Below are 27,206 nucleotides of genomic sequence, written 5' to 3'. Positions count from 1 at the left end.
GGTCTTGCGGGGGAAGTCCTGGTACAGGAGTGGCAGGAGCTGCGGCTCTGCGCACCCAGCAGGCAGAGGGCCGGTGCCGGGCCCTCCGTGACCCAGTGTTTCCTGTTCCATGACATGAGGCTAAGGAAGGAGTCTTCCTCATGGTGTGTTTATGAATTAAATAATAACAACGCTACGTTCTCTGACCACGTCAGAATCAAACTAGAAATCGGTAACAGGAGGACATCTGGAAAATCACTAAGTGTCTGGGAATTAAATAACCATCATCTTAAATAACCCACAGGCCAGAGGAGATCACAAGGAAACCTGGAACTGGTGAGCCCAGTACCAGAGGCACAAAGTGAAACACACACACCCACGTGGCGAGTCAGCCTGCGGCTGTGTGACGTGACGTGTGGTGTCTGGGTGCGGGCAAAGGGGAGACAGGTGACCCCAAGTGACTGCTGTCTGGGAGGGCAGGACACACGCTGGGCACACTTGTCCCATTTCTCTGTGTTGGAAAATCTCCCTAGTAAGGTGAAAGCAAAGGGGAGCGGCATGCAGGAACAAAGCTCCAGGAAAGCCAGCGTCTCGGAGGCGTAACCGAACCCCCGCACCCGAGCTCCTTTAGGCCGGAGGGACAGAGAGGCCGTGGGGATTCCGCCTCCTGCCAAAGAAACGCCTGCACAGAATCAAAAGGGCACTGGCCCGGGGCTGCCGTGGGGGCTGTGGGTACTCAGGCTGCCGCTGGTTCTGGGGACCCGCCTGGGTCGCCTGTGTGGTCTGGATGGCAGAAGTGGGCCCGCCCCATGCCTGGGGCGGCATCCGGGTGGGCGCTGGGCTGCCCTTCCGCTTGGAGCAGCCCCCAGCCTGAAGGCCAGAGCCACAAGTGTTTCTCGTGAGATGGGTAACGCTCTGTTTCTCCCCCTCCACAGGCCCCTAGAGGCCAAGCGTGCAGGGGCTCCGTGGACCCCAGGGCCCAGCTGGCGCACTCCCCACACATCCAGGGGTGGCCCAGTCCCTCTGCACACTGCCCAGTACCTCAAGACGAGACCACCAAAAGCGCGTGGCTTGCTTTTAATTAAAAAACAGGACATTTCTTCATTCCTCCCGATATCGTGGTTTGTACTCGGGGACCAGCCGAGCCCATCACGATGCGGCCGCTGTCGGCAGAGCCCTTCTGCCGCGGGCTGGGTGCCGGCCTCCCGGGGTGGGCAGGCTCGCTGGGTCCAGCACGAGCCCCACCTCCTGTCGGCAGCAGCAGTGGCTGTCCGGCCCTGGGAAGTCCTGCAACACAAGATCACGCTGATGGCAGGGGGCCCTAGACCCCAGCCGGACCCCGCGGGTGGGAACGCAGAGGGACAGCACTCTGCCTCGTGGGGCAGGGCGGGCTGGAGTGAGGCCTGGCTGCCCCCCTGCGGTCCGCGGAGCGGGCTGTGTGGAGGACTGGCCCTGGAGCCTGAGCGGGCTCTAAGCAGGCCCACCCCAGGCATCCCCTCTGCGGTCCCCCGCCCACCCAGAGCTCCTGCTCCGGCTCTAGCCATCCAGCCCAGGACCCAGAACCTCCCACAGCGCAGCACGCGCTGTGCTGAAGGACCCAGCTCCTGCCTCTGCGACAACCCCCCGACCCGGGTCTCAGCGTGTGAAAACCGACCATGCTGGGCCTATCTGGTGCCTGCTGTCTGGGCACTGGGGATCCCATGCTTGCCCTACGGGCTCACGTTCCGGGGGAGACAACAGACAGATACACGGATGGACCACGTCAGGCGTCAGGGAGGGGCAGGCGCCACGAGGACAGACGGGCACTGGGACAGCGATGCCACCTTAGGACGGTGGGGGAGGGCGTCTCTGAGGAGCTGACCACCGAGCAGAGACCCGGATAGAGAGGTGACAGCCTTGCAGACAGACGGGGAGAAGAGTCCCAAGCAGAGAGGACAGAAGTGCCAAGGCCCCAAGGCACACGTGGGCCGGCAGGAGGGAAGCAGCAGAGGCTGGGGTGCGGAACCCAGTGGCAGCGGGGAGAGTGAGGGAGGGGAAGGTCTCCGAGACCCGGCCCGCAGTGGCCTGGTTATACCACACCCCACCCCGCGTGACAACAAGAAGCTGAGATGAGCTCCTGAGGCCCCGTGTGCCCAGCGCAAAGCTGAGGGAGGGCCCGGTCCCTCACCCTGCCGCTCACTCCAGCCTCCTCCGCTTCCGGGGATGCCGGGCGTGCCGTGTCTGGAGCACGTCAAGCTCATCGGGACTGTCCGGGCAGGAGGGGGCAGAGGCCTGTCCGGGGTGTGGCGATCCCTGAAACTAAGTCCAGGCAGAGAAAAAGTGACTCTCCAGCCAGGATGGGCAGGGGACGGGGTGGCGGCAAGGGACAGGTAGCTCCTTGGACTTGTCCCCGCCGAGATGGGACAGGAGGTGCTGCCTTCCTGGGGTCACACGCGGGCTCTGGCTTTCCGCTGACCCCTCTCTCACTCGGGGGCTCCAATCCCCTCTGAGCAGCCCCCCTAGAGCCAGCCATCTATGCCACGGTTCCCCCAAACTGGGCTGGCCGGGCAGGGATGGAGGACCACGGAAGGCTGCACACACTGCGGGGGACAGCGAGCCTTTTGCCCTCAACACCTATTTAGGGCCCAGCAGTGTTTTGCCTTTGCTTCAGTCCAGAAGCCCCACCGGACTCCTAAGGCCGTGCTCCTGGGAAGGAGGGGGGCCGGGCCGGGCCGCGGGCAGGTGGGACTGGCACAGCTCAGCGACAACCCTGCCTCCCCGGCCCCGGCAACGCATAAGGGCGGCCCCAGGCTCGACCAGGCCAGCAGCGAGGCCACCCTGCGAGAAGGCGAGGGACTGCTTCTGGGGATTCTCTGGGGGGTCACCACCTGCTCGCCGGACACCACCTGCCAGGGACCTCAGGGCCCTCCCTGTCCTGAGGCGACCCGGCTCTCCTGCTCAGCCCAGGCAACAGGGACTAGGGGCTCCCTGGGTGCACGGGTCAGGGGACACCTTCACACGTGTGTGCGGCGGGTTTCTTGTCAGGTAACAGTTATGGTGGTTTTGCTTCCACAGCTTAGAGAACTCTGCACGTGGACGTGCTGGAGTCGGCAACTGGACGGACCCCCACAAAGTGCAGGCGCACAGACAGCCCCCCAGGGGTGTGCGTGTGTGAGCGTGTGCACGCGCGGGGGGCATGGAGACTGCTGTGGACGAGGCCTGGGTGGCGGGACCCCCATGCCGGCAGTGAGGTTCCTGCCGCCGGAGTCCGCGTGTGTGGGGTGCACAGAGCGGCCTCTTCCTCTGCAGAAACCAGCTGCTGGCCCCCCTGCCGTGACCTCCCCCTGTTCCCACCCCCCATGCTCCGGGTGGGGGCCGACACCCACAGGGGTGAGGCACACCGGGGGATGCGGACGGGCGTGGGGAAGGGGGCGAGGGCTCCACACCTGCAACCACCTACCTGAGCAGCCATGGCGGCCGCCTGCGCACCGCTGGCTGGGTCCCCCGGCTGCCCGGCCACAAGCTCTGGCTGACCCGGGCTGCTGTCATCACTGTCGCTCTCGGGGCTGGACCTCATGGCTACTGACAGGGTGGTGGGCACGCCGCGGGGGGACAGGGTGGCCAGGAGCGCGGGGAGGGCGAAGGCCGCCAGGAAGCGCACCCGCAGCAGCAGGTAGGCCGGGCTGTCCCGGAGCTGCTCGCGCACGCGCCCCAGTGAGGCCTGCAGGGCTCCGGCTGCCCCGCTGGGCACCAGGGAGGCGGCTCTGTGCTCCAAGGCCTTCTTGCGGAGCAGGAGGCCAGACAGTGTCCGCAGGCTGCACAGCGTGGGAGGCTGGTAGGACAGCCTGCTGCCCAGGGGGGGCGCGCGTGCCCCCCGCTGCCCCCTCAGCCACTCCCGCACAGCTGCCTCGCCCTCCTGGGAGACGAGGCGCAAGTCCAGGGCCCTCGTCTCAGGCCGGCGCCGGGGCGGGCGTGGCCCCTCCAGGCCCGAGGGCCTCCTGGGCCCCCCTGGCCCTGAGGTGGTCCCGGGGGGCTCCGCTTCAGAGCCGTCAGCCAGGGGCGTAGCCTGGGAGGACGTCCTGGGTACGGACGTCTCTCCAGGGGCGCGTCCCCCGGGGCCATGGGCCATGTCCACCTCCGCAGGGCTCTGGGACGTGGGGTGCGCCGGAAGGGTCAAGAGCTCTGTCCCGGAGGCAGGGTCTGATTCTGTGTCCGTGTTGGTTGGGGGCTGCCAAGGGCGGCCCTGCCCAGGGAGCCTGGGGCCCTGGCCTGCCTGAGTCGCAGCTGGGGAGGGCAGCAGAGTCACCGATAGCCCTGGAGGCTCAGGAGTCCCTGCTGGCCTCGGAAGGCCCACCATCGCCTGCACAGGCACAGAGAGCAGCCCCTGGGCTGTGAGCACCCAGGTGACAGGCAGAGGGGTGCTGGCTGCCGTGTGTGTGCCCAAAGCTGGCGTCAGGCTGAGGGGCTGGACAGGCAGCCGAACAGGGCTGGGCGCTGCAGTGAGAAAGGGTGGTGCCTCGGGCACGCCCTGCTTCCGGGACGTGGCCGGGGCCTGAGACTGTCCGAGACTGCTTGGCCGGCAGCTCACAGGGACCTGGCCGGGGCCCAGACCTGGGACCCTGGAGGCAGCAGGGGCAGCCGGGTCCTTCGAGGCTCCTGTGGAGGCCGGAGCGAGGGCCAGGGCTTGCAGTGTCAGGGGTCTCTCCTCCGCGGCGGAGCCCCAACAGCCTAACGCACTCGAAGTGGCTGCCACGGGGCCCCCAGGCCCAGACAGCACGGCACCGGAGACTGAGGGGCCTTGGGGGGCCAGCCGCTGGAAGACCACAGGAGAGGAGACCAGCAGCTGGGGCAGGAGGACCGCGCGGCCCTGGGCAGCCTTCCTGGCTCGGGCCTCCCGCAGCCGCTTCTCCCGAAGCAGCTCAGACACAGTTTTGGGCTTGGGCCGGGGTCCGGACGGAGCCGGCGGGGGTGCCTGCGGCGTGGACTCCGCGTGGCAGGCCTGCGGCCCTCCACTCCCCATGGGGCAGGTGCTCTTCTTCGCAGCTCCTCGGGCCGGCACACTCTGGAGGAGGCAGCCTGCAGGGAGGACAGGACACTGACTGACGAGCTCCCGAGATAGGACGCATCCCAGGGGAAGGGCCCTCACAGTGGGCAGCTGCTGGGCCTGGCATCTGGGCTGAGAGGGGCACATCAGCCTGGCCGCTCGTCCCCAGACCTCCCCTCGCACGGCACCCCGAGCCCCCATGCTCCTGCCCCAACCAGGGTGGGCCCGGGAAGAAGGCCAGCCCACGACGGCCCTGCGCATCAGCCCTACATCTCAAACACCTTCCAAACAAGGACTACTGGCTACACTGCCCTCCTCCCTGCATGTCACCTCTCAGGACCCCAGACCCTCGCCCGATTCTGCCGGTGTGGGCAGACTGATGGCCACGAGCAGGAGAGGCCCGTACCAGATGCTGCCCCATCAGCCCCACCAGCCAGGCCTCCTCCCTGAGGTGGCATTCAAACGGACCCACTACAGGACGTCCCTGGTGGCGCAGAGGTTAAGAATCCGCCTGCCAATGCAGGGGACACAGGTCCGAGCCCTGGTCCGGGAAGATCCCACGTGCCGCGGAGCAGCTAAGCCCATGCGCCACAACTACTGAGCCTGCGCTCTAGAGCCCGCGAGCCACAACTACTGAGCCCACGTGCCACAACTCCTGAAGCCCACGCGCCTAGAGCCCATGCTCCACAACAAGAGAAGCCACCGCGATGAGAAGCCCGTGCACCGCAAGGAAGAGCAGCCCCCGCTCACCGCAAGTAGAGAAAGCCCGCGCGCAGCAACCGAGACCCAACACAGCCAAAAATAAATAATAAATTAATTAACTGAAAAAAAACCAAAAACCAACAAAGAAACAAAAACGGACCCACCACGAGGCACTGAAATCCAAAACCTGTAACAGGTCTGGCCCTTTCCCCACTAAACACAAACCACCCAGATAAAGGGAGAGGCAGATGGGCAGTACCTGGGGTGTTCTGGGCACTCGAGGGTACCTGGAGAAGAAACCAGAGTCAGCGCTTCAGGAAAGTTCCCAAGGGCCCAGACCCACTTCTCCACCCCCACCAAGACCACCATTAGCCTGTCGCCCCGCGCCCAACGTGACTGCACCCAAAGGCACCCTTGGGAGAGCTCATCTCGGCGGGGTCAGGGCTGTGTGGGCTTTGCAGGGAGAGGCAGGGGACCTGGCTGTCTAGGCAGGAGGGCACGGGGCTCCGTGGCCTGGATGGGCCACCACAGGACTGTATCTGGTCCTCCGACCAGCAGCAATATTTTGTCACTTCCTCCCGAGGTGGCCGGGCTCAGGGACACAGCCCCCAGCTGCAAGACTCAAGGATTTGGCCACCGGCAGCAGGCTGCCACCCCAGCGGGGCCAGTGCCCAGGGCAGCGGGCGCCCAGTGGCCCCCACGCTCCACCCCGGGGAGGTACGGCCAGGCGGGAGGAGCACACGCTGTGCAACCAGGCGGGCCTGAGCGCCAGCGCAGACCCTGCAGCCCCTGAACTCGCCTCAAAGCCCCTCCGGGCCCCGGACACCCCCGGGAGACGGGCAGACGCCTCCCAGGAGCGTCTCGGGCTGTCCCCGGCCTGTGGGGACCCGGAAATGCCTCTCTCCCCAGCTGTCCTGGGCAGGCTGTGCCGCTGGGACGGGAGGGAAGGGTGGCGGGAACCAGGGAAGCCCGTGCCTGGCCCTCACCCTCACTCCTCACCTGCAGGAGTGGCGAGTCCCGGGCACCAGTCCGGAGCAGGGCGGGCGGCCGGGCCTTCCTCTCCCGAACGACCTCCATGCAGCCAGCTGTGTCGATCTGGAACAACTGAGGGACGTGGACACACACCACCACGTGACAGGAGGCCTTCCTGCCCATCCTGAGGCCCCCCCACCCCCCTGCAGGGCCAAGGCCATGAGGGTGTCCGTGGAGGGACTCAGGCCAGCGCTGACCGCAGCTGCTCTCGTGGAGCAGACCCAACGCCCCAGAGGCCTGGGCTTGGCCCGCACAGCCCCTTGAGGCTGTGGCCACGTGGCTCAGGCCCTAGCCAGGACTTGGGTTCTCCAGGACGCCTCAGTGCCGCCACCTTCCTGCCCTGACCCAGCCCCTCGGGACGGCCAGGCCCCTCTTCCCCTCAGCGCCCAGCCCCTCCCACACAGGGTTTAGCTGACGCGGCAGGGACACCGCCCTGTGGCTGCCCCTTCCACGCTGAGTTGCACGCTGAGAAGTGTAGGCCACGGAAGAGCCATTTTTAAGGATCCACAACTTTAAAAAGCTGGACTTTAAGTGAATCCACCACAAACTTCAAAACTCCACCAAAAACGCAACGCACAGGAGAAAAGAAGGTGTGTGTCGGTGGCTTCTTACCTGAATGAAGAGGGTGAACACCGGGGTGCTGGCCAGGTGGGCGCCCTGCAGCTGCCTCCTGATGCCGTCAGCTGAAGGGGACAAGGGCACGTGTGCAGAGGGGCCCAGAGAACCCACACCCCGCTGCCGCCGCGTTCAGCCGGGAAGAAGGGCGAGGGCCTGCTGGCGGGCTGGCACGCACTCCTGAGCCCCGAGCGCCCGCCCCCCGACGTGACCCACGCATGGGCACCGACGCACTCAGAAGCCCGGGACGGTGCGCCCGTTTAGGCCCGAGTGTCTGCTCACTTCCTGAACCGGCCGCCAGGCGCTCAGCAGAACGGGAGAGGCAAAGCCGAACCCCCCGGTCGACACCGGGCGGACGGCGCCCCCCCGACCCCCCGGCAGGGCAGCTGCGACCTCCATGTGCCTGCAGGTCCCCTCCAGCCCCCTCCCCGACTGACTCCACCCCTGGGCCCCACGGGAGGCTCCCAGGGAAGGGGCGCCCGGGCAGCACCTCGCCTGTGCGCCACAGCGGGCCTCCGGGGGCTGCGCGGCAGGATGACCTTGCCCACCCATGGGCTCACGGCCGTCAGAAGCTGGTGCTCAAGGAGCCTCCTCTGCAGGGCGTGTCCCTGGCGCCGCTGCCCGGTCCTGTGCCACAGCGGCCACACGCAGGGCCTGGCCCTGCCACTGCCACCACCGCCACCAGGGGTGGGCCCCGGGGTGGCGCTGCGCAGGTGCGGCTGCCTCAGCTCCTTCTGTGGGGAGAGGAAGGCCCCTGGGGCTCCTGGCCAGGCTCCGCGGCAGGGCGGCCACGCGCCTACCCTCACTATCCTCTACTGCTGCTGGGTGCCGGAGCAGGGTGCGGGTGGGAGACGAGACGGGTGGTGGGCACCAGGGTGGTCTCGGCGGCCTGGGGCGCCGCACCTGGCACCAAGTGGCCACGCGGGCTGAGCGCCTGCAGCGCCATCTCCAGGGGCCCCGAGTGGACGTCCCCACGCTGACACGCACGGCTCCCTGCCCAGACCCCAAAGCGTCCCGCACCCGCGCCCTGGGCCGCTGGGAAACACTCTTTGGAGTGTGGTGACCTCAGAGGAGGGCAGGGGGGTCCCTAAGGCCTGGCTCCAAGAAGCTGCCCAGCTCGGCCACACCCAGGACTAAGAGAGTCCCCGTTCCTCCGGGCAGCTCCCTGAGCTGATGACACGACGTGCCTGAGACAAACCCTGGGGCTTAAGGCCCTGCAGTCACAGACTCAAGGAGAGACGATCCCACGTGGCACGGGGGCCGTGGCGTCCACTGTCCCTGGTGTCAGAGAGTGGGCTTCCAACCGCGCCCAGCACAAAACAGCCGCCCCAACGTGGACGCCACCCAAACGTGGCCAGAGCTGTGTCTGGGCCCAGGGCCTCAACACATCCACGGACACGCCCACATGTGACCGGCTGAGTCAGACCGGAGCAGGCAGACAGTGGGACCCTCCACAGGGGCCTCCTTGGAAGCAGGGCGACCGAAGGAACAGCTCCTCCTCGCTGAGCCCACCTCCCGCCCCACAGCTCGGGGCAGCACCCACCCTGTCCCTGCAGCTCTCCCACGGAGCTTGGAAAGCAAGCAAGCTGGGGGATTTCCGGGCGGTCCAGTGGTTAGGACTCAGCGCTTTCACTGCCGGGGCCCGGGTTCAATCCGTGGTTGGGGAACTAAGATCCCACAGCTGTGCGGTGTGGCCAAAACAAACAAAAAAAAGCAAGCAACAAGGTGGGGAGTGGAGGGCCGGCCCCAGGAAGCAAACTTCTGCCTGGGCAGCTCTCCGGAACGAGCACCCGGGTCAGGAGTGCACACCGCAACGTGCAGGGAGGAGGTGTCTGCTCCCACACCGAGGGCACAGCTGCGCGAGCCCAGGCCAGCCCCATCCCTGAGCGCAGCCCCGCTGACCCCAAGCAGGAGAGCTCCCACCCGCCCATGGCCTACCTGGCGCGCAGGCCCCGTGGAGCTCGAGGGGCGAGCGTCCGTCGAGCACGGGCATCGGATGCCCCTCAGGCTGGTGCCCTGGGTCCCGGAGGCGGCCCGCGCCTGGCCTGCCGGCTCTGCTGGGGCTGAGGCCGTGGTGCAAGCTTCCCAGCGGCCACCCTGGGCCGGGTCGGAGCCCTCAGGAGGGCGGGGGCCAGCACCACAGGGTGCTGGCCAGCTCCCGGGCCCCCCTCCCCACAGCTCCCTGGCGCTCTGCCGGGCAGGAACCCACAGGTCCACGTCAGGCACCACGTGCTGCGTTGGCAGCAGCGCCTGGCCACCCGTCAGGGCCCCCAGCGCTGCCTCTGGCTCTGAGTCCCCGCTGTCCCCACTGCTGGCGGTGCTGCTGTCCCCGCTGCTGGAGCTCCACCGCGCCTTGCGAGGGGGCCGCCGCCCCCGCCTGCGCCGCTGCTGCTTCTGTAGGGGGAGGGCTACTTAGAGGTCCCAGCCCCCCGGGGCTCAGCGACGGGGGACAGTGGGCAGGCGGGCCAGGCCTCTGGGGAGAGGCCTCGGGTAGGTGCGCCTCCAGGGGGCCAAGGGGGCCGGGCGTGCTGGGTGGAAGCGCCCTCCCGCTGCTCTGAGGACGGAGGCCGAGCTCCCTCTGCCCTCAGCCGCCTGGAAGGAGAGACGCCACGGCCGGAAAGCAGAGGCCCCCATCCTCGCCCGCCAGCCGCCCTCCCCTCATCCTGCCTGCGGTGGCGCTAGCCCCCGAGGGCCGGGGCCTCACCCTGACCAGCATTTTCCACTTGCTCAGGCACTGGGAGCCCGTCCGATGGGGTAGCTCAGAGGCTATTCTTGCCCAGTGACCTACAAGAGCAGAAATAACACAGAAGTTACTTCTTACGAACAGGCTTGGACAACACAAGCTTAGCAGCTTGGAGAAGAGGGCTCCTCTCCGCCGTACGCTGGCGGCCCCTCTAGCGGACTCGCACTGTGTTCCGTCAGAACCCTCGTGCTGCTCCCACACCCGAGCAGCTCCGTGAGAGGATGGGTGTCTTGACTCTCAACGGATAGCCAGCCCGAGGGGAGTTCTAGCAAACGCACAACCATGAGAAAAAAGTCACCCATGTTTACGTGAAACGGCCCTTGAATATCTGCTATTCCAGGCTTCTAAACCAGACGTTTCAAATTATTCGGTGTTTTCTGCCAGACAGTGCTGGTGGGGCAGTGCTTCTACGGGGCAGTCGGACTGCGTGGGACAGAACCCTCCAACCTGGCAATGCTACATCTAAGAATTTCCACTAAGGAAATATTAACAAATATAAGCAAAGACTGAGCCACTGAACCCTCAGCTCGTTCCACCCCCGAAACAAAAAATGAGAAGCAATTTAAACGTCCATTAACCGAAAATTGATAGAATAACCTGTGTACTATTATCCAAGGAAATATATCACGATTACTGAAAATAACACTAGGACGCAGAATGTGTACAGACGTAGAGAAATATTAGTAACAGATAACATAACGACAAATCATAAAGCAAAAAATAGCTGCTCAATTAAAAGTGGAATGACTCAACTTAAATAAGCTGGCTCTTCCTAGGAAAGCCACCTGCACAGGGAAGTACCGGGCAAGTGCACGCCAGCAGACGGCGGCCACCTCTGGAGACAGGAAATGAGTTACGTTCCTTTCCTTCTTTTCATACATCTCTGCTTCTAAATTTCCTATAACGAACGTGAATTAGTTTGTAAAATGAAAAAACCACCACCACCTGCTGAGATGATGAAAAATGGGGCAGAACGGGAATTCCCTGCTGGTCCAGTGGTTAGGACTCTGCACTCTCACAGCGAGGTGTGGTCTTTGGTCGGGAAACTAATATCCCACAAGCTGCATGGCGTGGCCAAAATATTTAAAAAAACGGGGCAGAAGAGCTGATGACCAGGGAGGCAGCCTGGGATGAGAGCAAACCACAGGCCTCCAGTGGTATCTGCAAAACTCCACCATGAACTCAAAGCTGTGAGAAGCCCTCGGACAGCAAACGCATCAAGAACTCACCAGAGATGCCAAGACCACGGAGTAGGGAGACCCTGAGCTGACCTCCCGGGGACACACCAGAAGTACAACTACTCACAGAGTTAGCACACGTGAGAATGGCCTGAAGGCTAACGAGATATTTTCCACAATCGAAGGCACAAAGAAGAAACCAAAACGAGACGGGGAGGAGGGGTAGAGACGCAGGGCAGTCAGGATGCACACCTCCGGGTCAGCAGCCCACAAACGGGAGGAACATCACCATCACAGAAGTCTTTCTCCAGGAGCGTAGGGTCTGAGCCCCACACTGGGCCCCCAATCCTGGGGGGTCCTGCACCAGGAAGACGAGCCCCTAGAATATTGGGTTTGAAAGCCAGCAGGGAATACACTTGGGAGAGCCAGAGGGCTATGGGACACAGAGACTCAGCTCTTTTTTTTTTTTTTTTTTTGCGGTACATGGGCCTCTCACTGTTGTGGCCTCTCCCATTGTGGAGCACAGGCTCTAGACGCGCAGGCTCAGTGGCCATGGCTCACGGGCCCAGCCGCTCTGCGATATGTGGGATCTTCCCGGACCGGGGCACGAACCCGTGTCCCCCGCGTCGGCAGGCGGACTCTCAACCACTGCGCCACCAGGGAAGCCCAAGAGACTCCGCTCTTAAAGGGTGCACTCAGAATCTTACGTGAGACAGCGGTTTGCAAGGAGCCTGGGTCAGATACGCTTGCCGATGGTGGAGAGCCTCCCAGAGAGGCAGGAAGTAAATGGAGCTCCCCCTGGGGATGGAGACACTGGTGGCAGCCATTTTGGGGAACCAGGTCCACTGCAGTAACACCAGTGCTGGTGGGCGCCATTCTGGAATCCTCCCTCTAGCCTATTAGCTCTGGGGACATGGCCCCACCCGCCAGAAGCCCTGCTCCAAGCACCGCTCCCCCACCCCGGACGTGCAGCCAACCACGCAGGAAGCCTACCCTGCCCTGCAGCAGGCCCACAGCCGTTGCACCAGGGCCGGCCCCGCTGACCAGCACCACAGTAGTTGACCCTGGCACAACAGAAGGGCCCACAAAGCCCATGTCGGGGCACCCCTAGAACACAGAGCTCTGGTGACCAGAGAAGACTGCGCTGCTGGGCCCACAGAATGTCTCCTACACACGGCCACTTCTCCAAGATCGGGAAACCTAACTGACCTAAACACAGAAACAGACAGAGAGAATTAAGCAAAATGAAATTGACAGCAACCTAATAGTAGTAGGGGACTTTTAACATCCCACTCACATCAATGGACAGAAAAAAAAATCAGTAAGGAAGCACTGGCCTTAAATGACACGTGAGACCAGATGGAATTAATAGATATATACAGAACATGTCACCCCCAAACAGGATACACGTTCTTTTCAAGTGCACATGGAACATTCTCCAGCATAGACCACATACTAGGCCACAAACAAGTCTCAATAAATTTAAGAGTAAAATCATATCGAGCATCTTTGCTGACCACAATAGTATGAGACTAGAAATCAACTACAAGAGGGACTTCCCTGGTGGTCCAGTGGCTAAGACTCCATGCTCCCAATGCAGGGGGCTGGGGTTCCATCCCTGTCAGGGAACTAGATCCCCACATACACGTCGCGACTTAGAGCTCGCGTGCTGCAACTAAAGATTCCGCGTGCCGCAACTAAAAAAGATCCTGCATGTCACAACTAAAAAGATCCTGCGTGCCGCAACTAAGACCCGGAACAGCCAAAGTAAATAAATAAATACTACAAAAAAAAAAAAAAAAGAAATCAACTACAAGAAAAAAACTTCAAAAACACACACATGTGGAAGCTAAACGATCTGCCACTAAACAACCAATGGGTCACTAAAGAAATCAAAGAGGAAATAAATACCTGGAGACAAATGAAGACAGAAACACAAAGACCCATAATCTATGGGATGCAGCAAAAGCAGCCCTACGAGGGAAGTTTATACCAATACAAGCCTATGTCAGGAAACAAGAAAAACCTCACGTAAAAAATCTAACTTTACACCTAGAGGAACCAGAAAATGAAGAACAAAGCTCAAAGTTAGTAGAAGGAAGAAAATAATAAAGATTAGAGTGGAAATAAATGAAACAGAGATTAAAAAAATAACAGAAAACAGTCAATGAAAGTTAAGTGCTGGTTCTTTGAAAAGATAAACAAAATTGAGAAACCTTTAGCCAGACTCATCAAGAAAAAGAGGGGGCCCAAATCCATAAAGTCAGAAATGGAAAGGAGAAGTTACAACCGACACCACAGAAACATAAAGGATCATGTAAGATTATTACAAAAAATCATACACCAAAAAACTAGACAATCTAGAAGAAATGGATAAACGCCTAGAAACGCACACTCACCTAAGAATGAGTCAGGAAAAACAGACAGTATGAATAGACTGATTACCAGTAATAAAATTGAATCAGTAAAAAAACAAAAAACAAAACAAAACTCTCAACAAACAAAAGTCCAGGACCAGATGGCTCCACAGGTGAATTCTCCAAAACATTTAAAGAGGAGCTAACACCCACATGTTCACAGCAGCACTATTTACAACAGCCAATATCCGGAAGCAACCTAAGTGTCTATCGACAGATGGATGGACAGACAACAATAATGGAAATGTAGTGTCTATACATACAATGGAACACTGCTCGGCCATGAAAGGAAAAAACAGAAATCTTGCTATTGGCAACAACACAGATGGACCTAGAGGGTGTTAGGTCAAGTGGAATGAGTCAGAGGAAGTGTGACTGTACTTGTGCACGGGGTCTAACACACAAAACAGACAGACGCCAGGCCCGCAGATGCAGAGAACAAATGGGTGGTTGCCAGAGGGGAGGGGTGAGGGGTGAGGCCAAACAGGTGAAGGGGATTAGGAAGGAGAGATCTCCAGCTACCAAATAAATAAGCCAGGGGGCGCTCTACACGGGAGAAGAGACATCGTCAATAACGTTATAACAACTTTGTACGGAGACAGGTGATTACTAGACTTACTATCATCACTCCCTGACTCACGCAAATGTTAAAATCACTATGTAGTATGTGTGAAACTAAAAAAACCAAAACAAAAAATGAGAACTTACCGACACCATATTTTTCTATTAATTCAATTAACTTTTCCTCTTCTTTGGAATTCCATCGTCCCTTTTTCAAGCCAAAATGTAACCTTCTGAGATACCTGAAAGCAACATAAAAACAAAGGGACGCTTTAGAAGCCAAGATGGCCTCCTGCTGCCGCCCTGCCATCTGCAGTGGTTTCTAAGCTATGACACCCAGGGCACAGGCAACAGAAGAAAAATACAGGCAAACTGGACTTCAGCAAGATAAGAAACTTGTGTGCTTCAAAGGTCACCATCAAGAAAGCGAAAAGACAACCCACAGACTGGGACAGGGTATTTGCAAATCACGGATCTGCTAAGAGACTTGTATCTGGAATACATAAAGAACCCTTATAACTCCATTTTTAACATGGGCAAAGGACAGAAATAGCTGTTTCTTCAAAGAAGATACACAAATGGCCAAACACAGGAGAGCCGCTCAACACCATCAGTCTTCAGGAAACGCAAACCAAAATCACAGGGAGATGCCGCTTCACTCCCACCAGGATGGCTCGAACCACAGGCAGTAAGTGTTAGTGAGGATGTAGAAGCCTGGGAGCCTCCTACACTGCCGGTGGGAATGGAAAAGGGCACAGCCACTTTGGAGAACAGTCACTCCTCGAAAGTTAAGCAGAATCACCATGTGACCTAGCAATTCCACTCGTAGGTGTAGCTGAGAGAAACGAGTATGTATGTCCACACAAACACTTGTACACAAGCGTTCATGTTTCCACGGTTCACCCATGCTGTAACACCTATCAGAATACCCCTCATTTCTAAGGCTGAATAGCATTCTAGTGTCCATACATTAGAAGCGCATTTCGTTTATCCGCTCATCTGCTGACGGACACTTGGGTTGTTTCCACCTTTTGGTTGCTGTGAAGAGTGCTGTCACGAACACGGGCGTACAAATTTCTGTTTGAGCCCCTGATTTCAATTCTTTTGGGTCCTGGGTGGAATTGCTAGATAATGTGGTACTTCTCGGTCTATCTTTCTGAGGAATCTCCATACTGTTTTCCCAAGTGGCTGCACCATTTTATACGTTTTATGATCCCACCACCAGTGCACAAGGGTTCTAACTTTTCCACATCCTCTCCAACACTGTTATTTCCTATTATCTATAAACATTAGGCATCCTTAGGTGTGTGAGGTGCTATCCTGCTGTGGTTTTGGCTTGTATTTCTATAATGACTAACCGTGTTGGCATTTTTTCATGTGCTTAATGGCCATTTGCAAGTCTTCTTTCGAGAAACGTCTATTCAAGTCCTTTGCCCGCTTTTTAAAAAATAAATAAATTCATTTATTTATTTATTGGCTGCGTTGGGTCTTCGTTGCTGCGTGCAGGCTTTCTCTAGTTGCAGCGAGCGGGGGCTACTCTTTGTTGTGGTGTGTGGGCTTCTCACTGCGGTGGCTTCTCTTTGTTGCAGAGCACGGACTCTAGGCGCGTGGGCTTCAGCAGTTGCGGCTCGCGGGCTCTAGAGCGCAGGCTCAGTAGTTGTGGCGCACGGGCTTAGTCGCTCCGTGGCATGTGGGATCTTCCCAGACCAGGGCTCAAACCCGTGTCCCCTGCATTGGCAGGCAGATTCTTAACCACTGCGCCACCAGGGAAGCCCCCTTTGCCCACTCTTGAACTGCTGTATTTCGGCAGGGAACAGCGTTTCTTTGTGGGGTGATCAAAACGTTCTAGAATTGACTGTGATGATGGCTGCACAGCTCAATAAACACAACGAAACCCACAGAACTGTACGCTTTAAATGAATAGATTATATGTGAACTACAGAATAAAGTGATTAAAAAGAAAAAAAAAAAAAAAGCGAGCCAAGAAAAGGACGAAGCTGCAGCTGCCTGCCAGGAACCTGCCACCAGAGAGCTGGGAGAGGAATTCAGACCACGGGGCTCAGGGAACCTGCCAACCAGGGGGTCTCAAAGGATGTCCAGCTGAGCCTGTACACAAGCCTGGTCTCAAAAAGAAGCCGCCCTGCTTCCTGAGCAGGTGAGCCCTGGTACGCCTAGGCCCCAAGGCCACGGCCTCCCCCTCCGCCAGCAGATGACCCCGGGCCAGTCTCCCAGCCCGGCCCGCGGCCCACACAGAAGCAACCCAGCAAGGCCTTCCCTTGCCCAGCGCTGTCCGACTCACCGATCTCGGCACTGGGCATCGCTCCTACCCGGCACCTCTTCCCGGATTTTAAACCAACCCTGCTCCCCGTACTTGGCAACTGCCCGAAGCAACTTCTGCAGAGAGAGGAGCGCACAAACGGTCCCTCTGCTGCCACAGTCACGACCTCCCCAGGCCCGGTTCAGTTTTAAACTCCAGGCTCCAGCTCCCCTGGGTCCTGCCAGCGTACCGCGTCTTCCTCTGGGGCCCAGAGACCCTTCTTCAGGCTGGGGTCCAGGCTCTTGGTCCAGCGGTAGATGAGCTGCATGGAGTCCCTCCCCTCCATGTAGTAGACGACTGGGGACAGAGGGGCTCTGTGGGTGCCACGCCTCCCGGCCGCCCGGGACGACATGACCCCCCCTCCGCCCCGCCAGCTCGCGCAGCTGTGACTAGGGCACGGCGGGGGCTCCGCCCTCCCGGGCGCGGGACTCACTCCTCCGGTAGGGGATGTGGCTGCCGACGCGCATCTCCTGCACAAGCTGGGTGAGCACGCGGTCCTCCTCCTCCGTCCACTCCCTGCGCTTCAGGGCCGGGCTGTGCTGCTGGTACTTCTGCAGGCACTGGAAGGCACTGCGGCAGGTCTGCCGGGGCCAAAGCACAGAGTGGGGCGGGGAGGGGGGGTTACTGGCACTCGCCACGCACGGGGGATGCCCAACTGCGAGCCAAGGCTGCACTCCTGCCAGGCCCCTGGGGGACAGTGGAGAGTGCCCCCGACAGAAGGCTCGGGCCCACTAAAGAGGGTCCCCAACACTGGCGTATGAAAGCAAGTACGTCCACAAGCTGTCAGAGCTCCCCATTTATGTGACACCAAAACCACACTGTGAACTCTAATTCCCAACAGAGGCCTCAGGTCAGCCAAGTCTACGCGCGAAGGTATCCTGCAAGGCATGTGCCGGCACCGTGGCGCGGACCCTGGAGCCCGGAGGCGGTCTCTGCGAAGCCTCCATCGGGGTGGCCGAGCGTCGCCCGTGCAGGGGGCTGGGGCTTGGGGTTCTGGACAGTCCCTGGTGTGGCATCTGCGTCCGGGACACCCTCGCAAGGAGAGCGCCAAGGCGACGGGCCCCGGCTTCCACCAGAGTTCCAGCTGAGCACACAGCCCCCAGTCCCCGCCGCGAACACTTTTGCGCAAATCTGCCCCCTCACTCGTCTCCTACGGGGAAGGGGTTTTCCAAGAGCTAATGAAGGCGGTGTGAACTGTCTTCTTTCCCAGAGCAAGCTCTCTGGTTACAGAGCACAGGGTGGGCAGCCTCCTGCAGTCTGTTTAGTTGAGGTGTGCAGGTGGTGAGGCCTTTGGAGACGCGACACGAAAGGCACGACCCACTGGAGAAAGAACTCGTGAGCCGGACGTCATTAGAGTTGTAAACTTCTGCTCGATGAAAGACGATGTCGAGAGAATTAGAAGACAAGCCACAGACTGGGAGAAAATGTTTGCAAAAGACACATCTGACAAGGACTGATACCCAAAACACACAAGGCACTCTTAAAACTCAACAATCAGAAAATGAACTACCTGAATGATAAATGGACCAACAGACACGTCACCAAAGACGATACACGGATGGCGAGCACCATGTCGTAAGTCACCAGGGAAATGAAAATTAAGGTGAGGCCCCACTGCGTCCCTATCAGAATGGGCAAGATGTGGGCCCGACAACACCCGATGCTGGTGGGGGTGTGGAGCTGCAGGAACCCCTGTCCGTGGCTGGTGGGGATGCAGGTGGTGCAGCCACGTTGGAAGACAGCATGGCGGCTGCTTCCAAGCTAAACGTAACGATCCAGCAGTCGTGCTCCTTGGTATTTACCCAAAGGAGGTGAAAACCTCTGTCCACCCAGAAACCTGCACGTGGATGTCTACAGCAGTTGTATTCATAACTGACAAGTCCTGGAAGCACCCAAGATGCCCTTCAGCAGGCGAATGAAAAATAAACTGGTCCATCCAGACAATGGGATATTATTCAGCGTGAACAAGAAATGCGCCACCGAGCCATGAAGAGACACAGAGGAATCTTAAATGCACGTCCATAAGTAAGAGGAGCCAATCTGAAGAGGCCACGTGTTGCATGATTACAAACACATGACATTCTGGAAAAGGCAAAACTATTGAAACGGTAAACTGAACGGTGGTTGCCGGGGGGTGGGGGAGGAAGGGTGCATAGGTGGAGCACGGAGGACTCGTAGGGCAGTGAAACCCTCCTGTACTAGACGATAATGGTGGGTACGTGTCATTGTACTTCCGTTGAAACCCACAGAATGTGCAAACCCCAACGTAAACCATGGGGGATCACGACACGTCAACGTAGATCTGTCCTTGGTAAAAAAACGTGCCACCTGGTGAGTGACGTTCATGACAGGGGAGGCTGTGCACGTGCGGAGGCAAAGTGCACGAAAGACCTCTGTACCGTCCTCCCCATTTTGCTGTGAACCTTAAGCAGCTCTAAAAAATGGTCTGGGGATTCCCTGGCGGTCCAGCAGTTAGGGCTCCGCGCTTTCACTGCAAGGGGCACGGGTTCAATCCCTGGTCGGGGAACTAAGATCCCGCAAGCCGCACGGTGCGGCCAAGATACACAAAAAAAGTCTTAAAAAAGAAAAACACTAAGGAACTAAAGACATAAAGGGAACCCTCTGGCAGTCCAGTGGCTAGGACTCGGCACGTAGAAGGATTCTTCTAGAGACTCATTTACCAAGCAAATAAAAGCTAGCGTACCAAGTCGCACAGCAGCTAAACGTATACAGCAAAGCTGTGAGCGACACGAGGACAAACCGACTTTTTAACAGTTACGTCCGGCTTCATCCGAGTTCCGTCAACACAATTCTTCCAGAGAGCAAAATTCAATCATATAATAAGCTCCCTTTAGTAGGCTTATACGGGAACCCAGACTCTCAGGGCAGAGGGCACGCTTTTGTTTCTGAGTGGCTTTGGTCTGCTGCAACCACCTGCTTGGCCACAAAAGTGAGAAATTTAAAAAATGGAGATGTTTACCGACTGCATTCTCAGGTCATAAAATTCAAACTAAAGAATAACAAAAGGGATTCCAACACACCTCAGTATTTAAAAATGAAAAAACACATTCCTACGTAAGCTAAGATCCAAAGAGGGCATGAAAACTGAAATCACAGCCACTCCAAATCCGATACAAGGAGACACTCCACACCAAGCTGTTCTCAGAAAAGCAGGCCTGAAATGCCTCCATCGCTAAAGACAGAGGGCAGAGAGCTCGGTTCTCGCCTTCGGAGAGGAGGAAGATAACAGAACCCACAAGAAACCAGGAAAAGGTTCTTCTCAAACACCAAAACAACTAGAGAGAGACAGGCGGGAACTCGGGGAGGGAAGGCATTTGGACGGAGCTCAAAGGCTGGTCTGGGATGTGGGTGGAAGGCACGTGAGCTCTCAGAGAAGCAGCGGGGTCTGAGGAGCCTCCGAACTCCGCCTGGGGACGCGTGGAGGGGGCACCCTCCCCCAGGGCCACACCCTCGAAAGCGTCAGGAGGGAAACCTCCGACAGCTCCAGGGGACAACCCTGGCCGCGGCGCGACGTGCAGCCCGAGGGGCCCCGCCCCCGCCCGGGCCCTCCAGCCCTCACCCCCAGCTCGTCGGCGATCTTCTGCCAGTGCAGGTGGCCATGTGCGGCCGCGATGGCCTGCAGCTGGCCCAGCTCGCGCGCGCTCCACTCCTGCTTGTTGATGGCCGGGTGCTCGAGGTTCTGCCAGAAGCTGCGAATCTCCTGTGCGCCGCGGCTGCCCTCGAACTGTAGGCGGAGGGGCCTGTGTGCAGGGCTCGGGGGGCTGAGACGCGCCAGCAGGGAGAGCCCCGGAAACCACCCCGCGCTGTGGACGCGCACCTGACCGGAGAGGGTCACGGCAGGTCTGGCGGCCACGCGGGTCTCGGCCTCGCTGCCCGGTGCCGACCCCCACCCCAGCTCCTGGGACGGAGCCGCCCCAACTCACGTTGACGTTGGAGATCTTCTCCCAGTCGTGGTCGTCCAGCCTGTTCCCCAGCAGGGACTCCTCGGGCAGCTGACTGGAGGAAGGGGCCAGGGCACGGGGTCACGCCGGGCTGCCCTCGGCTCGCCTCGCATGACACCCTCCCCGGCAGGACCCCACTCACTTGATGTCCCGCACCTCCTTCTCGGCCTCCCTGGCCTGCTTCTCCAGGATCTGCCTCTCCGCCTCGCTCGTGCTGCTGCTCTGTTTCTGCTGCAAATACTCAAGCCTGAGGAGCAGGAAGAGGCAACAAGGTTACCGACGGTGCTGCTGTGCCCCACGGGGGCACGTGGGGGTCTCTGGGGCTAGCTCGGCCTTTCCACACATCCGGGACACACCCCGAAGAGCTGGTCACCCCATACCACACCATGCAGCACGGCGACGGGCAGCACAGACTCGGCGCGGGGTCCAAAGGCGAACCCCGCTGAAGCAGATGAGCCGTGCACTCTGTAAGCTGCCCTGGCCCTCGCGCCCGCAAAGACAGCAGCGGCCCTCCCTCTGGGTGTCACGACGGTCACGCTGGCGGCCAATGTGGCGATGCTGATGTGGGTGACACAACACTACCGGTGCCCCAAGTCCCAGAGCTTGTGTCCCAGCTCCCAGCCCTGCGCCCCGCACACAGCGAGGCCCTCCAGACATCCTGACCCTCACGCCCAGCACCGAGGCCGGAGCTGCAGTTACCACTACAGGAAATAACCGTTTCCAGAACAGGCCGAGCAGAAAACCCAGCTCTCCTACAGCCCGAGGAGCGACCCAACTGTCACCACAACAGATCCTGACCCACGCGTCAAGCCGCGAGGCAGTGGGCAGCCCCTGGGAACCCTGGCCCGACCCTAGGTGCTGTGACGTGGTCACGAGACACCACGCTATCAGCACACATGGATGCGTGTCTTGCAAATGGTCCTCACTTCCAGGGATGGAAACTGAGGCCCAGGCCAGAGAGAGCACCCAGGTCACATGACTTACATGGCCACCAGGCCTGCCCCACCCTCACGTGCCACCCTAGACGTCCGGCTGCCCTACATGGGAGAAAGTTCAGGAGCAGTGCCACTCCCGCTGCAGTGGAGTGACCCCAGCAGAGCAAGGGGCACGGCTATCGGGGCCTCTGGCCATCGTGAGCCGCCAGCCTGGACCGGCCCCGCCCGGGGGCAGGCGGCTTCCCATCCCCCGCGTTCAGACTTACTTGAGTAACTTGGGCTGGAGCAGACGCTGCAGGCGGTCGCTCACCACTGACTTTCTGAGCAGGGCCTTTTCCCAGGTCTTCCCTGAGAAAAAAGGAGAAGGATGCGGTTGTGCCGTCCCCAGGACGCGTGTGCCTCGGTCAGACCCCCTCAGCGACCCTTGTGCCCCGTGCAGGCCCGCGGAGAGTAAGCGAAGGTGCTGGCGGGCGCCCCGGGACTCTCCCCAGCGTGCACCCCCCAACCCCACCCCTGGGCAGGGCCCCCCGGGGCTGTGAGCTCAGGAACGTGGCGGGAGTGACCAGAGACTGAGCCCAGGGAGGGGGGCTGGGCCTGCCCCTCACGACAGTGTCACTGCAAGGACCCCACCCGGCACGGGAAGAGCAGGGCTTCGAGTGACCAGGCCCAGGGGTCAAGGCCCCGAGGAGCCTGGCAGCCCACGCCTGTGTGGAGGCCTGGGAACAGGCAGGGCGGGGTGAAGGCCCCTCGAGCCCAAGCCGGGCAGGTGCTGAGGTTTGGGCCTGGGCTCTCACACTTGGTCACCAGGAGCTCCTCGAAAGCCTTGATGCCCTGGGCGGCCCTCTCCCGCGTGTCTTCGTTGGCAGGAGGCCCCTGTCGGAGAGTGTCCTGTTATGATGTGGATGGAACTCGGGACTCGGGACCCCGTCCCCCAGCTTCTCGAGCAGCCCGGCCGCGTGTGAGGCCAGGCCCCGGACGCCTGGCCCTAGAGCGCTGCCTTAAGAACGGCTGTGGACGCCACCTGGCGGCACATGGCGAGCTCAGTGACTCCACGAGTGCTGACGAGGGGGGCGGGACTGCCATCAACCATGGGGACACCTCTGCTGCTAGGACTCCACACTCCTGCCCACGCGCCACATCTCCAGGAAACGCCCCAGGGGCTTCTCTGTGCAGCGAGGTCAGCTGCCACCTTCCAGGGGGGGAGACCTGGACTTTCACCCCTGAACCCGGCAGTTTTAATTTAGGGAGGCTGGGGAACACTCTCCCGAAGAATCCAAGGGAAGTCACGACGCCCACAGAGGCCGTGGGGACGAGAGCCCCTTCCCACAGAGCCTGCCCACCCTCCCTGACGAGGGCAGAGCCTGCACCACTCACCACTCCGGTGACCTTGTCCTTGAAGTAGGGCTTCATGAAGTGCCCCATATACAGACTCGAGGGCAGGGTCTTGCTGTCCTTCACCCTGGAGCCCTTGCACCCCACCAGTTCCCACATGACTTCCTCCTGTGGCAGACACAAGGGGCCACCTGTGGGCCAGGCAGCAGTGCCTCCCCTTGGAGAGGAGGGGACCCAGAGCCCTGGTCCCGGGAGGCCCGGCTGCAGGGCTTCTTGGGGCCAGACCCTGTCCTACCTGCTGCTCCCGGTTCTGGGCCAGCAGCAGGCTGACCTCCGCCAGCTTCTCCCGGATGACCTCCTGGTAGACCATGTTCAGCTGCAGGCAGGTCTCTGGGTCTTCAGGGAGTGCCTTCTCCCTGGGGTCATCCTCATCATTGCTGGCCTCCCCCCACCTTCCTCCTTCCTGGTGACAAGCGGAAAACTGCAGGTAAGGGAACACTCCCGCACCCTCCGGGCCCCAGTGGAGCTACATTCTGGCCGCTGGGCTGGTGTGAGACCACCCTGACAGAGGACCACACAGCACACATACACATTTCCTAGTTTTAAGACAGTTCAATTTATGTGTAATTTCTGGGCTTCCCTGGCAGCACAGTGGATAAGAACCTGCCTGCCAACTCAAGGGACGAGTGTTCGATCCCTGGTCCGGGAAGATCCCACGTGCCACAGAGCAACGAAGCCCGTACGCCACAACTAGTGAGCCTGTGCTCTAGAGCTTGCAAGCCACAACTACTGAGCCTGTGTGCCACAACTACTGAAGCCCGCACACCTAGAGCCTGCAACAAGAGCAGCCACTGCAACGAGAAGCCCGCACACCGCAACGAAGAGTAGCCCCCGCTCGCCACAACTAGAGAAAGCTCGTGCACGGCAACAAAGACCCAATGCGGCCAAAAATAAATTAAAAAAATTAAAATTAAAGAAAAAAAAAGTACTATCTAAGAATAAGTTTCAAGTGGCGAAGTGTAACGCAATAAGCAGTTTTCACTTCCTACAATAAAAACTCTGCAAAACTTGGACTTTGTAAGAGGCTCGCTGGCAGCCGCGGTGAGCAGGAACAGGGGCCGCTGCAGCGTGGTAAGACTAAAAACAGAGCCAGCCCCAATGTCTATCTCGAGGCGACGAGTCTCAAAACCATGGAACTACCGTAAATCCACGTCAGAAGGACCACCCAGCTACCAAAAACAGGAAGCAATTCTGTTTCTATTGACTTGATGGAAATAACAAAAAGCCAACTGTAAAAACTTTCCAAACTAATGTAAAATTACAACATAAGCAAAAAACAGTTAAAGACCGGCACCACCTTTGTGCTTTACTTGCCAGGCGCTGTTCTAGGCCTGGTACGTGTGCACTGACTGGTACTGTGAGTGCCCCCATGGCACAGACTGGGAAACTGAGGCAGAGAGGTGAATACGGGGCAGGACCCAGGCAGCCTCCCGCGTGTCAGGTCACATCCCCTGACGTCAGTGGAGCCAACAGGAGCTCAGAGGAAGCAAGAGGTGTGAACGCCCGGCTGTTAAGAGCGGTCTAACCGGGGGCAACCTTACTTCCGATGATACTTCGGGGTGTTTCCTCTTTACTAACAAACACGTGTTACCTTAAAGATGCAGAAAAACCAAGACGAGTTCAGGACACCCCCCTCCCCGGACCCCCTGGCAGGGTGGTGTGCCTGCCTCAGCGGCACAGTCACCTCAGGCCAGAAGTTACCAAGGGCAGTGGGCCAGTAGCATCCGAGTCCTCGTCGGGCAGCGAATCTGCAGGAGCGCAAGCACACGTGTCAGTTAACTACGACGGAGACGGCGGCTGGTGATGGGACGCCACAGGCGCCGAGGAGACCGACGGCCAGCACAGCACGCGGCGCATCTCCCAGGCAGACAAGAGAGGAGCGGAGGCCGGGGAGGTCCGGAGGGTGGGACCTGTGCTGCGTGGACCTGCCCCTCCCCGCCCGTGCCCAGTGGCCGAGCACTGCCCATCGACTGTGTGAAGCGGGCACTAGGCCTAGGGCAGGGTCAGCCAGAGAGAGACGACGCCAGCCCAACGCGGAGCGCCGCCGGGCGCGCAGGGACCATGACGGCGGGGACAACCAGGGCAGGCTTCACAGGAGACAGCTCTGCCCTGGGGGAAGTGAAGCCACTCAGAGGAGGGGACAGGACAGGCACAGAGGCCCCGATGCCAAGTGAGGGAAGGCCCTGGTGTAGCTGGGAACCGTGAGAGGCTCGGTTTCAGAGCTGCAGCTGGGCCTGAGTGGGCTGAGCAGGCCGGGGCCCTAGACGGCTCAGCCACTGCAGGCAGGCCTCCAGCCAGAGCTGCGGGGAGGGACACTCAGGGCCCAGGAAAGCACGCGGAGTGGACAGAACAAGAGCCCTGGCAGCAGGGTCCTCGGACCGAGGGCAGCTGCCTGAGCCCAGGGAAGAGATCCATGGGGTCTCAGTGGTGGTGACTGTTCAAGCACGGGGGCGAGCTCAGCCCTGGAACCTTCCGACTGCTGAGGAGGGCAACACGGCCCCTCTTCCCAGGACAGCCGGCTGCACCACGGGGCAGGGTGCTCGCACACAGCCAGCGGGGCCAGGGGCTGACGAGGGAGGGGTGGTAACACACCGTCCAGCAGCACAGCACACTGCGGCCGACCGGAGCCCGAGGGCAGACACAGCCGCTCTGACCTAGGAGCGTAGACACTGACCTGCATCAGAATCCGAGTCGAGACTTGACTCCGAGATGTCCACGTTGATACTCGAGGAGCCGGGATCCAGAATCCTTTCCAACTCCCTGATCTCCTGCGATATTCTGACTCTTTCAGCATCTATATCCATGACGTCTGCCCGCCTGCAAAATACGTTATGTTATACACCAAGGGGGTGCAGAAATCCCACCGGCTCTCAGACGCACAGCCCTGCAGGGGATTGACCAAAGCAGGCACCGGGCGAGAGGCTGGGCCCGGGGAGCCCTGGGACCGACCTGACACCCACCTGTGCCCCGTGAACTCCCGCTTTTGCCCTGTCCGCCGCCCTGAGGCTGCGACCAGCACAGTGGGGGAGAGTGATGGACACCAAAACAGTCCAACTGCCACGAAGCCATGAGTGAGCTGGCCACCCAGTGCGTTAAAAGGAGGGCGTGGCGGCAAAGTCACTAGAGGACAAGAATGAGGCCCATGGACCCTAGGTGCAGCCGCTTGCCCGCGGCACAGACCTGAACACACAGGGTATTGGGCAAGCGAGCACTGAAATACACGCTGACCAGGTGGCAGGGCTCAAAGCCCTGGGAGGAAGCCCCCCGGGCCTGCTGTAGCCCCAGCATCTAGCACAGCACCTGGCCTTCGGGGCTGTCTGACACTGAACAAACCCTTGCTAAAGAAACAGGGACCTCTTTTCTTAGGAACAAGGATGTGGAAAGTCTAAAAAGGGGTCTAAGGTGGGAGAATAAGTGGGCGGCAGGGGAAACGCCAGGGGAACAGAAGCACAGACCCAGGAGCCCAAACCACTCAGAAGCAGCCTCCTCCCGCCCGTGCAAGGCCTCTCCCCGCTGCAGGCGACGGGGGCCTCCACTGCGACAAACAGGGCCGCCGCCAACCAGATCGTCCCCAGCTCGCGCAGCAGCACAAAGCTGAAATGCAAAGTGTTTATAACCCAGATCGGCTTGAAGCCAGCCGGTCTGCAGAACCGACAGCAGCTCCGGGTGGGCGCGGGGCCACTACCTCCTCGGGCAGCGGGAAGGAGGCCTCCAGGACGGCGGCGCGGTTCCGGCCCAGGGGTCCCCGCGCGTCGGGGCGCCCCGCACGCTCTGACCCCGACGGCGCCCGCTGGGCCCCGGTGATGATAAGCCCCGCGGCGGACCCCGCCGCCCCCCGCCGCTCCTCACCAGCCACCCCCCGGCCCTCGCCCCCCGGCCCTCCCCCGTCGCTCCTCACCTGATCGCAAAGCTGGCGCCCGGCCTCCGCAAACCTCGCTTCTAGCAGCAGCGCTTAGACTGAGCCGCACACCGGAAGTCCCGCCTCCAAGGCCTTGGCGGAGGCGCGGGGCACGCCGGGACGGGGCTCTCGGGCGGGCCAGTGCTGCCTCCGTGCGGCCGCCCGCGGGACTACCCGCGCCCGCCGGCGCCTCGCTGCGGCCCCAAGGGGCCCGGTCACCGGGTCCGGAGTCTTCTCCCTCGCTGTGGGACCTCCCGCAGCCACCGAGCCTGTCTGTGCTGTTTCTCCGTTAGCTGTGTCCGGGGTTTTGGTTGAGGAACCGAGGAGAAAACCCGCCGAGCGCTCGCGACTGTCGCGGCCGGGCCGTACGGGGCCGGTGCGCCGAGCCCGTCGGAGACGACCGGCCTCACCCCGGCGACGCGCCCCCGCGGGGAGGGCCCCTGACCTCCAGA

General features: G+C 60.3%; 1 protein-coding gene across 1 annotated transcript; it reads right to left on the bottom strand.

Moving 5' to 3' along the window:
- Positions 1-1,095: 1,095 nt before the first annotated feature.
- Positions 1,096-26,805, bottom strand: SNAPC4 (small nuclear RNA activating complex polypeptide 4). Its single transcript, XM_082842652.1, has 23 exons — positions 26,755-26,805; positions 25,531-25,673; positions 24,558-24,604; positions 23,092-23,259; positions 22,839-22,964; positions 22,259-22,337; positions 21,731-21,812; positions 20,672-20,776; positions 20,512-20,584; positions 20,148-20,405; positions 17,001-17,148; positions 16,758-16,864; positions 16,550-16,644; positions 14,398-14,492; positions 10,056-10,135; positions 9,290-9,745; positions 7,842-8,085; positions 7,349-7,419; positions 6,704-6,808; positions 5,964-5,991; positions 3,419-5,034; positions 2,147-2,277; positions 1,096-1,266 (listed from the first exon to the last, which is right to left on the bottom strand). The coding sequence occupies exons 2-22, from the start codon at positions 25,658-25,660 to the stop codon at positions 2,155-2,157; spliced, it is 4,236 nt and encodes a 1,411-aa protein (XP_082698778.1). The 5' UTR covers positions 25,661-25,673; positions 26,755-26,805; the 3' UTR covers positions 1,096-1,266; positions 2,147-2,154.
- Between the last annotated feature and the right edge of the window lie 401 nt (positions 26,806-27,206).

Source organism: Leucopleurus acutus (assembly GCF_964270905.1).
Source record: "Leucopleurus acutus genome assembly, chromosome: 7".
NCBI classification, from domain to species: Eukaryota; Metazoa; Chordata; class Mammalia; order Artiodactyla; family Delphinidae; genus Leucopleurus; species Leucopleurus acutus.
This window is presented reverse-complemented; position numbering and strand designations above follow the sequence as displayed.